This window comes from Cuculus canorus, chromosome Z (assembly GCF_017976375.1).
Source record: "Cuculus canorus isolate bCucCan1 chromosome Z, bCucCan1.pri, whole genome shotgun sequence".
Lineage (NCBI taxonomy): Eukaryota > Metazoa > Chordata > Aves > Cuculiformes > Cuculidae > Cuculus > Cuculus canorus.
This window is the reverse complement of record NC_071441.1, coordinates 8,260,236-8,271,739: the sequence shown is the minus strand read 5'-3', so window position 1 is coordinate 8,271,739 and position 11,504 is coordinate 8,260,236. Positions and strand designations below refer to the sequence as shown.

At 41.0% G+C, this 11,504-nt stretch overlaps 1 protein-coding gene across 1 annotated transcript; it reads left to right on the top strand.

Moving 5' to 3' along the window:
* The first annotated feature begins 1,449 nt into the window (after positions 1–1,449).
* Positions 1,450–9,822, top strand: ESM1 (endothelial cell specific molecule 1). Its single transcript, XM_009555836.2, has 3 exons — positions 1,450–2,031; positions 5,974–6,129; positions 8,224–9,822. Exons 1-3 carry the CDS (start codon positions 1,731–1,733, stop codon positions 8,322–8,324), a joined length of 558 nt encoding a protein of 185 aa, XP_009554131.1. The 5' UTR covers positions 1,450–1,730; the 3' UTR covers positions 8,325–9,822.
* The last annotated feature ends 1,682 nt before the right edge of the window (positions 9,823–11,504 follow it).

Below are 11,504 nucleotides of genomic sequence, written 5' to 3'. Positions count from 1 at the left end.
TGTCAAACATGACAAGTTCTCTTCACTTCTCTTTGCTTTGCCATGCTTCAATGCACTTCACTTACCTTTTTCTATGCTTTTCTCATCTTTCTCTGCTATGCAATGCTCTGCTCTGCCAAACCATGCTATCCTATCCTATCCTATCCTATCCTATCCTATCCTATCCTATCCTATCCTATCCTATCCTATCCTATCCTATCCTATCCTATCCTATCCTATCCTATACCAGCAGTAAATGAACAACACCCAAATGCAACTTACAGTATTCTGGTTTTCTCGTCTTCTTCACAGGACAGAAGAGTTGAGCGTTCTATTTTGCATCCATAATTCACATTTGCATCCATGAAGAAAAAGCTTTTCTGCTGTCCTGTATATCCAACCCTTCATTTTATCTGACAGCCTACTGGCAGTGTCCTCAGCCCACTCGAGACACAGAATTCCCAAATGGCAAGCTGGTCACATACAAGTTTAGACCAATTTGGTTCCCAATAACTTCAGTGGCAGTAACTTTTGGAATTCAGAGAATTACTTATGGCTAGATTTATTCCGTTTTTCCTTTCCTGTAGATCTTTCTTGAGAGCTGAAATTTCCATCTCTCTGGTGGCTCATCTGTTTCACTGAACTCTTCAGTTGTTTGCTGTTTCTTGTCAAGGCTCTGTTGGCGTGAATAAGGTCTAAGGGGGGATGGGGGAAACTGAGGCTTTTTTGTCTTTATTTACATTGATCTCATTGAAAAGCAACATCAGGGCATCCCATAGAGTTTGATCAGGATAGAGGTGGTGTAAAGAGGAGGAGAAGCAGCCCCCCCCCCCCCCGGATCCATGTTAATGCTGTGCAGACAGTGCTGGTGATGGATGGGGATTTCCCCCTTTGGTGGTGAGGTCGGGGCAGCTCATTGATCAGTCTCCTGAACTTCCTGCGGAAGATCCCACAAGATGCTGGTTTCTGTCTGACCTGTTTTTAGTTCTAGCAGTAATCTCTGAGTGAAATATTTAATTTACCTCCACCTAAATACTGATTAAAAAGTACCATTTTGATGCAGGCAGAAAAAGCACCAATGAAACATTGAGCTTGGCTGTTAAAAGGCATGATCTCACTGTGTTCCTTAAAGTAAGTGTCCAAGTCCCCTTGAAGGGGAAGGCAAAGATTTATTCTTTTAAAGATTATTTTTTCAGCAGCGAGATGAGTCAGTGTGATTTTCTTCTGGCTGCACGAGCTGTGTTACTGAGGCAGAGCTGACTTGTCAGCAGTGTGCCCATTGTCAGAATGATCCCTGTCCTGCAGGAAGGTATGCAACCTACTCGAGGTTGGTGGTTTTTTTTCTGGTTGTGTGTGTGGGTTTTTTTTCTCCTTTTGGCAGACGTCCTTGAGCGTTTGAGACGGATGTGAGAGAGTTTTTAGTCCTCATGCAAAACAACCAACTAAACATAACAGATTACATCAGCTCGGGCTTTTCAATTCCTGGATGGCAGCAGAGTGCTAATCCAACCTTCATCCTGGATTTCATAAACTGAAACAAGGGAGGCTGGCAGGAGCAGCACTGCCGGATTGAGGAAGCTGACGACGGTGCAGCATGTGGGCAACACACTGTATAAAGCTCATAAACTTGTAGGCTGATGAGTGCAGCTACCACTTTGGATTCTGTTCTGCTGCTTCCCTCAGCACAAAAGCACCAGCAGGCTGAGCGTTAAAGCCTGCTCTTTGAGACGGAGCTTTTACCCCTGCAAGACATGAAGGTCTTCCTGTTTCTCACACTCCTCCTGATGCCTGTGTACGCTGGAGCTGCTTGGAGTGCGAAATACGCAGTAGATTGTCCTGAGCCCTGTGACAGTAACGCATGCAAAAGTACCTTGCGCTGTAAGCGAACAGTGCTGGATGACTGTGGCTGCTGCAGAGTGTGTGCAGCTGCTCTGGGGGAGACTTGCTATCGTACGGTCTCGGGTATGGATGGTGTCAAGTGTGGTCCTGGGCTGAAGTGCCAGTTTTACACTGAGGAGGATGACTTTGGTGATGAATTTGGTATCTGCAAAGGTAACAGTATTCACTTTGCATGCACCCACTGTGACAATTTGACAGCAACGTACATATGGAGTTTGCCTCCTGCTTGAAAGGTCTACAACGGGGTTTTTCCAGCTCAGCCCTTAGCCAAGAAGAAAGTGGAAAAGACCTGCTGATATTAAAAGGTGTTACAAATAGACAGAGCAGGTTTATTAATGTGAGAATACTGTTTAGACTTGGAGTCATGTGTGAGGAAATATAGACAGGGTGTGCTTGGAGATGAAATTTTTGACTGGGACTTGAGAGACCCAGGCACTATTCCTGATCCTTCTGCTGATTTGCTGGGTGGCTTTATATAAATTGCAAAGACTTTAATCTTGTGAGTTCAACATTGCCATAGGGTGCCTGCCCCTGCTGGGCTTCTCCTGGCGTGAGCTTCCCTCCGGCATTGCCAGCTGCCTGTCCAGGGACTAAGTGCTCTCTGTGGGGTCTGGGACATGGAGATAACAGCACTGCCTGAGAGCCTGGGAAAATTGTTATGTTTAATTCAGTCCTGCCTCTGAGGTGCTCAGCTATCCTAGGGATGTGGTCAGGGGAAGCAAACAGAGACCATTCTGCCTGAAAGATGAGAATAACAGAACAGAAGCTGACTGTAAGATAAGCAGCAAGCCACTGCTCCCAGCTTATTCCAGGTATGCTGCAAACTGATTTCTTTAGTCGTAGATTATACCGGCATTTTTCATTTAAGACCTTTCCTCACTCCATTCAGAAAGGAGAAATTTTGAAAGGAGAGGAGGTATTAGATTAATGAGTAGCACAAAAGTTTTAAAAATAAATATTTTTTTTTAAAAAGGCACTGCAAAGTATGACTACAATGAGTTTTCCCATGTAATTTACCACTTCAGTAAGTAGGTACAGGTATACCTTTGAACAGCTTCCTCAAAAACATAGATGTCTTGGCTGTTAAATGTGAGGAGTATTACTAGGCACAGTTAAAGAACTGACTTAGGACCAGATGCTGCAAAAATCATTCAGGCTGACTCACATACAGCACACACTCATTTACATTGATATTTAAAAATCAATCCATGTGTGTGTTTCAGGGTGAAACCAAAACCACGACTTTCTAAAGACTAGGATTTACACATAAAGAGAATACTTTTGATACACTCACCAGAAAATTATTTTAAGGAGATAGCTGGCTGACCATCAGTTTATTAAAAATTACTGCAGTACAAGATACCACCTATAACTCTTTTAATAGTTTTGAATGATTATATACTTTTCAGTGTGCTCATAGGAATTTCTTTGCAATCTCACACTTCAAATGGGAAAAATAGAAACATAAAGGGACGTGAGATCTGAATCTCTGCAGCTAAATCTTGGAAGCTCTAAGTAGAAAATATAATGCAATTTTTTTCATTTTACTCTGTCTATTTTTTTTCCCCAGTGAGTCAGCGGAAAAACCCTCATTAATTTCAATTAAGCCATAATTTGACTTGGAGTTTTATATTGCTATTTAAGGCTTATATTCCTTATGTATGTATTTACACTAAGTATTATAAATGTCATTTATGATTATTTTCCTTTTTTCATGTCAGCTCTGAAACAGTATAATCTCTTTCTGTATGTATGTGAATTTTATCAGGCAAAGTAAGGGGCCAAGTACTGTAATTTTATAGCTATGGCATCAGATCACTCATTTCAATAACTTCCACATTTGTAATAATTCACAGAGTCAGGATGGCAAATTTCTCTCTTGTTGCCTGTGACTGGTTTACCTTTAAGTTGTAGAAAAGTGACCTGAACTCTCTGTTTATCAGTTAATCATTTCTAAAATGGGTAAACCATGGACAGTATATGTTTCAGAGCAATTTTTTGAGTTCTTTTGATATTATAAGAGTGCATCATATTACTATCAGTAGCCATCATTATTGTTCAAAATAGGCTAAGAAATACTGGTGCTCTGCACTTTTATTAGTAAACAGCTCTAAACATGAGTTAGAACAGTAAAAAACCTGCTCTAGCTTCTCTTATATCATTGAGATCTATTTGCAATTTATTGAGGAGCAGGTTCCTGCTGAAAAAAATCTTGTAACAGTAAAATTGACTCAAATCTCAGTTTTGTCAAATTTGATGAGCAGCATCAATTCCAGGATTATTTCACACCGAGCCAAGTGCTTTGTACTCAAACTTGTTTCTGTGCTGTTCTGAGCAACTTTGCAATCCCACTTCTCTGGGCTGGCTGGCTGAGTGCTTTCAGCCGGCAGACTGATGGTCCATGTGGTATGTCCCCCAGAGAGGATTGTGCACACAAAACCTGTTTTCCTTTGGCAGGATTTTGTTTTTAATTTATGTGAACAAACAGCAGATCAGAGAGTGTCCTTGGTTTTGAGGGGTAGTTCTGTGAAGCTCAGTGAGGTCCTCCCGGCTGGAGGGATTCATGTGCAGTCTCTAGCAGGGAATTAATTGATTTTCTACTGCTTTTCATTTACAGAAGCATATCCATTGGGCATGCAGTGGGTGATAAAATGTTACTTTCATTTTGGGGCATTAGTCTGATTTTCAGATAGCCTAGGATGTGTGGCAAAACTAAATATTTTCATTGATTCAAGGGAAGACTGGACAAACTGTGAAGGTTAACCTTGTTGTGGGTGCTTTATGCACAGAAAGTATGTCTGGCTCAGGAGGTCCCAGAGCTGAAAATGGGAAGGAATATGAGGAAGGAGGTATCATTTGTGCTTATCATGGTCATCTTCTTTTTTAAGCGAAGCCTGGGCTAGGTGGATCCTTGGTGCAGCCCTGAATGGTCTTTAGCAGCTGAACTGGAAACTCTTCACTACTTGCTGTTTAAGGTGACCAAGCACCCTGGCTTGGCAAGGACTGCATGAGCATAAAGACTTTTCTCCTGAGGCATCCCAAACTTTTCTTGGGGCGTTCTCTTGTCTGGGGAAAGGGGATGTTGGAGCTGGATTTTCCTTAGCTCCATCCCTTCATCTATGGTCCTGGGAAGGTACCCTGTTCAACAGTAAGACAGAGGATTATAAGGGCTGTGACCCAGATTTAAACCCTTTGGGAAGCCATGCGATCCAGCACGTGGTATGTGTCAGCTATGGAGTGGAGCAAATCTTCTGCACCTGATTCTTTTTTCTTTTTCCAAAAAACATTTGGTCCTGTCCTGACAGGTGCCTTTAGGTGATCCTCGACGAGCTTGCTCAGGGATGGGAGATTTGAATCAGGGCAGTATGTGACTAGGGGCAGTATAACCAGGCACCTGCCTTAGTACCAGCGGTTCCTTTCAAGCATACTCACTCTTGAGGCTGGAGATGTAGGTAAGCTCATTGCTGTCTGCCATGGGAAGGTGGACCTTTGCTGTCTGAGAAGCTGTTGCTTAGGGGCAGGCTCTTCCCCAAGAGCTGTGAGCATCTCCAGGCAGAGCCATGAGTTTGCTGGATAGCTCCTCAGGGCGAGGGCCGATGCTTCCACCGAGCCCGCGCGCAGTGCCCCACCAAAAGCAGCCTGGTGCGAGCAATTGATTGCAGCTCTACATCATGAGAGTCATGTAAGTTGTATAATATCATGCCCAAATAGTGAATTCAGGAACTTTCTGAAGACTACGTCTTCTTCTTCTTTACCAAATCCAATGTTAATCCTTTAGCTACACACTTGGTGATTACACACTTACATATTCATATTGCCTTGCATTTTAATACTATAAGAGCTTCAGAGAAGGATTACTTTTAGGACATTGTAAGTAAGCTATAAGAAAAAAAATGTATGTAATGTGTGGTGAGGACTGTTAAAACTGGAAAATACTTGTGACAGCAGTTGGAAGGCTAAAATTGCGTGGTTAAGTTTTGCTGACCCTTACCCAAAGGTTTTCCGCTTTTGAGGATGTAAGCAGAGAAATGCTTAAGAGTTCTGGCATCTGACTTGGATCACTGAGGACTGCTTCGCTCTTTTACTTTTTTTCAGAGTGTCCCTATGGTACCTATGGAACGGAATGCAGGAAAACCTGCAACTGTCCCTCTGGCATCTGTGACAGAGTAACTGGCAAGTGTCTGAAGTTCCCATTTTTTCAGCTGTCTGCTTCAAAACCTACAAATCGACGAAAAATAGTTTCACACACAGGTAAGATTTCACGGGGCAGTTGACTTTAGCAGAAATCATCTTGTATATGATCTGCTGCCACTGTGTATTTGCTCTGTGTGCATGATGTGTACTTTGGTGGAGCTGTGCAAACAGCTAACAATATAAGGTACCTTTTTTTTTTTATTAGCAGGTCCCTTAAAATAAGGCAAGAAATTAGATGAGCTGTGACAGATGGTGAAAATGTTTTGAAATCATAGTATGGTTGCAGTTGTTGCACACATTAGCAGTACAACACCACCTGTGCAGTGAGAGTCTCTGACAGAATTTGCATTAACCAATTCAGATGTGATGTGTGTTGCTGCTTTGCGTAGAATAGGATTTCACTAGGTCACATTTACTAATGTTAGATAATATATGATAAAAATAACATCTTTTTTTTCTATGAAGACAAAGCTTTATACATCTTCAGATGCCAGCAAACTGGTTTATAAAATGTTTTATTTTCGTACTTCTGGAATAAATTCTTTAAGACTATGTCTGAAGCCTGTAACAGATCTTTCTGAATTAAAACAAAGATGTGTGAGAAATGATTATTTTTGAGGCAGGAAGCAGAGATAACTGAAGTTTTTAAAACTGGGATTAAGATTTCTTTTCCTTCTGTTCTTCACCTGATGGAATTAAGCTATATTTGATTTAACAGTGTTTACTCTAAATATAAACACCATTCAAAATCCAGACAAATGCAAAGATTTTAAATAAACATCGGAAATTTAGTCCTAGACCCATTTGGATCTTTCTATGATTTCACTCAAGAGACTTTGAATTTTAGTACTCCTTTAACTGCAGTTAGTGTGCCTTATTATGATTTTCTCCTGCTATATTAAGCTATATAGAGTCTGCTGCCTTAAAACCCGCATTGTCTTTCCCCCAGCCTCCATTCAGAGAAAGTTAGACAGACGCAAACTTCTGCAGTTTGTGCTCATATGACATTTAAAATGATCTTTAAAAAAAATTTGTATGGTGGATCAGTCCAGATCTTTTTCTATTTTTCTACACAATTGTATTCTTTTGCATTTCCAGGTTTTGTTTGTTACCAGAGGTACTGAAATAACATGAAAAAAATATTCATAATTTATTTTTCCGTATGTTGCCCATATTCCAAATCTTCTCAGGTAGCCTGTTTTCACCAGTTCCTCTTCCTCTTTCCTCTCAGGCCCTTGCTTGTGGTCCCAAACCTTCTGCTTCCTTAGTGTTTAGCAGCTTATCTGATCCCAGCCAGGGTGAGGTCATGACCTCATAGAAACAAACGGTATTTTTTGCCTGTGGTGATTCCACACTGATTTCTGTCCTCTGAGACCTGCCACCGCAAATAGACCAGGGACGCTGTGGGTATTATTTCTTGGAAAGTCACATGGAGTTTCATTTATTAGTAATCTTCAGGGGTAGCTATAGCATGTAGGACAGATCCGCAGGGAATTAAAACAGTTCAGAATGCTTCTCTGTTTCAAACAGGTGAGTTTCTGAGCTATGCGTATGTTAATGACATTATGGCTACATATACCCTAGCAAATTTAACAGTGCCATGGGGTGTTCCACCTTCACTATCAAACAGTAGGACAGCGACTGGCATATTTTGTCCCAGCCTAGCTACTCATGGCAACCAACCTCAAGCCACAGACTGGGAATCGCTATTAGCCAGGGACCATTTCCAGTAGGCAAACTGGATATCTTTCACATTGTTTTAGAGAGTAAGAATGTTTGGTGGCGTGCACCAAGCTGTTCCATGCCACCTGACCTCAGTTACAGAGCTATTCCTGGCATGTTTAATTCACTGCTACAGATACTGTGGGGATGTGCTGCTTGGTTCCATGTCACACCAGACCGTTACGGTGAGAACTGGAAACAAATCACCTGCCTTATGCTTAAGCTATTAGAAAACACATCTGGCTTATGCCATAATTTGGCAGAAATTTTGCAACTAGGTAATTTGAGGCACCTAGGGAGATTTCTGCAAGATCTGTCAAGAACTAAGTATTTTTCGAAAGTGTTACTCAAACCAGGGACATTGGTGCAGGACAATAGTTTAATTCTTTCATTTTCATGAAATTCAGCTTTATTTTTTTATATTTTCAGACAGTGACATGGCATCTGGGGATGGAAACTCTGTAAAAGAGGAATTCGTTAAGGAGAAAGTTATTCGCCCTCCAGTAATGAAATGGCTAAATCCTCGCTGATATTTACTTACACGCATAAGACTTTCGAGTGAATGCATTTCTCACAGATTATTGAATATGCAACAACACACTTTAAGAACAAAGTAGATCTATAGCATATGAAAATGTAACCTCTGAAGGCCAATTGTGACTTTGTTTTTCAAGAGAAAAATGTTTACTTAAAAATAGACTGCACAGTGTATATGATTTTTGATATTTGTTCTGATAAGTATTTGAATGGAGAAATGTATTGGGGATTACTGAATGTATAGTAATATTAAAAAACCAACATGATTCAACTGTCCTCATTTAAATAATGCCAGATTCCAAGTCTTGCAGCCTGAGGCCAGAAAAGCTCTCACTGAATTCAGTGGACTGCATAAGTGAGTGAAATTATTGGTGTGAAGCCAACATGAAAGAAGCACACATCAACAAATCCCAGGATAGAAAGCAATGCCCCTGAGTAACTATAATAATAATAATGTAGGAATATAACAGCGTGAATTAAATAAACCAACATTAGTCATTCCTCATTTTCTGGTTTTTAGAAATTTGGTGACAATTCCTCAGAGGCAAATGTGCCTTTCTTCAGTGAAAAAACACCCAGCATTTCAGTTTATACACTATGGATAACTTAGCCACAACACTTCTTACATATATTGTGTTGAAATGGATTTCTAAAGTTAAATTCTGTCCAGAGAAATGGCAGCTTGGTAGTTACACTGATTTGTAAAAGTGAACCTGAAATAAAACAAGCTGCTTAGCATTATTTAAAGATACAAATTGGTGTACCTATATCAGAGTGAACCTGGATTGCATGAATTTAGGATCTGTCTCGTAACACAGAGCACTCTCACTTGAAATGTGTTTTGAATTTAATATTTGCATTGAAGTCAATGTGAACTTTGACAGTGACTACAGTGAAAGAAGGAGCACACAGCACGGCAGCCAAAGTTTGGTGCAAAATCTGAAAACATACCTTTGAAATGATGAATGACAGAACCTCCAAAGCCTTTAAAGAGTCTAAATCCTGATTGGAAGCTGACATAGGTGGAAGCCTGCTGCCTTCACCTGAGAAAGCAGTGCTGAACCATGCTGCTCTAGAACAAAAGGATGATGACAGAAGTACACATACAAACACCAGTACAGCCTTGCAGGCTCTTGCCATGATAATTGGAAAGACATGAACATAAATCTACTGCATAATCTACCATATTTTAACTTGTATTGAATGTTTAGTTCTGAGGGGGAGCAATATTATCCTGGGATATTCACAAGCAAGCCTGTTGATTCTCATCTACTGATATCAAAAGCAATATTTTCCTCGATTTCAGTGAAAGCAGTATCAAACCCACAGTCCTTCAGCAGACTGAGGAGAATTATTTAAAGAATGTAGTAAATATTTGCATACATTAATACTATTTTACAAGTGTCATAAATGACATTACAAGTTCTTGAATGTAAATCTAATAAGCTGGTTGGTTTTAAAAAGTGTATGATTATTATTGTTCAATAAAAATACAACCGAAAGCATTGCTGTTCTTTGTGTCTATCCATTAATGACAGAGTAAGACGGCTGGTGATGGTGTAACCATAGTGTACGTAGATTAGGTACAGTTTTGCTCTCAAAAACAAAACAGTTTCACAATATCTGCATCTATTTCAGTGAATTTGCTGGGATCCATTTTCCATTGCTGAAGCTGAGTAGCGGCCTGTGTCCAGAATGGTTTGTGTCCATACTACTAAACTTCACCTCCAAAAGCTGGATCCAAGTTGTCTGCTGAGGACAGCCCCTCCCTGGGCAGCTTCAGTGGGGGAAATGTTTGGGAATCTTCTTGCTGACCAGGCCACAGTCATGCCAGGGACTATTTAATCTTGGGGCAGTGACTGCAATTCCTTGGCATTGTTTGATTTATTATATAGGAGTACCTGTGGATCCACACTAGAAAATCAAAAGAAAGAAGAAGGAGGGGGATACCTACAAAACTTTTGGGGATCTTTTCTTCTGTTCCATCAGATCTATAAAATGCTTTTCAATTTTCTCAGCTGCCTCAGTGACAAACTGCTCCACACAAAATGGGTTTCGGAATGAAATTATAATATAAGCAAGTGCTATCCATTATCCTTTGAAAGGTCTACCTGTTGCTACTATTGACAATGGGACTACATTAGTAGCAAAAAAAATTGCAAATGATCGTAGAATCATGCAATTGTTTAGGTTGGAAAAGACCATCAAAAGATCATTAAGTCCAACCAGAAACCTAACACTGCCAAGGCCATCAATAAAACATGTCCCTAAGTGTCAAATCTACATATCTTTTAAATACCTCAAGGGATGGTGTCTCAACCACTTCCCTGAGCAGCCTGTTCCAGTGCTTGACAACTCTTCCAGTGAAGAAATTTTTCCTATATAAATTTTTACAGTTTAAACCTCCCGTGGCACAGCTGAGGCTGTTTCCTCTCGTCCTATCACTTGTTACCCGGGAGAAGAGACCAGCACCCACCTCACTACAACCTCCTTTCAGGCAACCATAGAGAGCGATGAAGCCTCCCCCTCAGCTTCCTTTTCTCCAGACTAAACAATCCCAATTCCCTTAGTTTCTCCTTGTAAAACTTGTACTCCAGACCCCTCACCAGCTTTGTCGCCGTTCTCTGGGCAAGCTCCAACCCATCAATGTCTTTCTTGTAGTGAAAGGCCCAAAACTGAACACAGTGTTTGAGGTGCCACCTCGCCAGCACTGAGCACAAGTGAGCAATCCCTTCCCTGCTCCTGCTGGTCACACCGTTTCTGAAATAACAGCCAAGATGCCATTGGCCTTCTTGGCCATCTAGTCACACTGTTGGCTCATATTCAGCCATCTCTCAGCAAACATCCCAGATCGTTTTCTATTGCATGGGGCTTTTGTGACCCAAATGCAGGACTTGACACTTGGCCTTGTTGAACCCCATACAACTGATCTTGGCCCATTGATCCAGCCTGTCCAGATCTCTCTGCAGAGCCTTCCTACCTGCAAGAAGATCAACACTCCTCCCTGACTTGATGTTGTCGGCTAACTTATTGAGGGTGCATTCTATCCCTGTATTCAGATAATTGATGAAGATATTAAACAGAACCACCTGCAACACTGAGCTCTGGTGAACACTACTTGTGTATGGCTGCCAGCTGGATTTAATTCCATTCACCACGACTCTCTGGCCTCG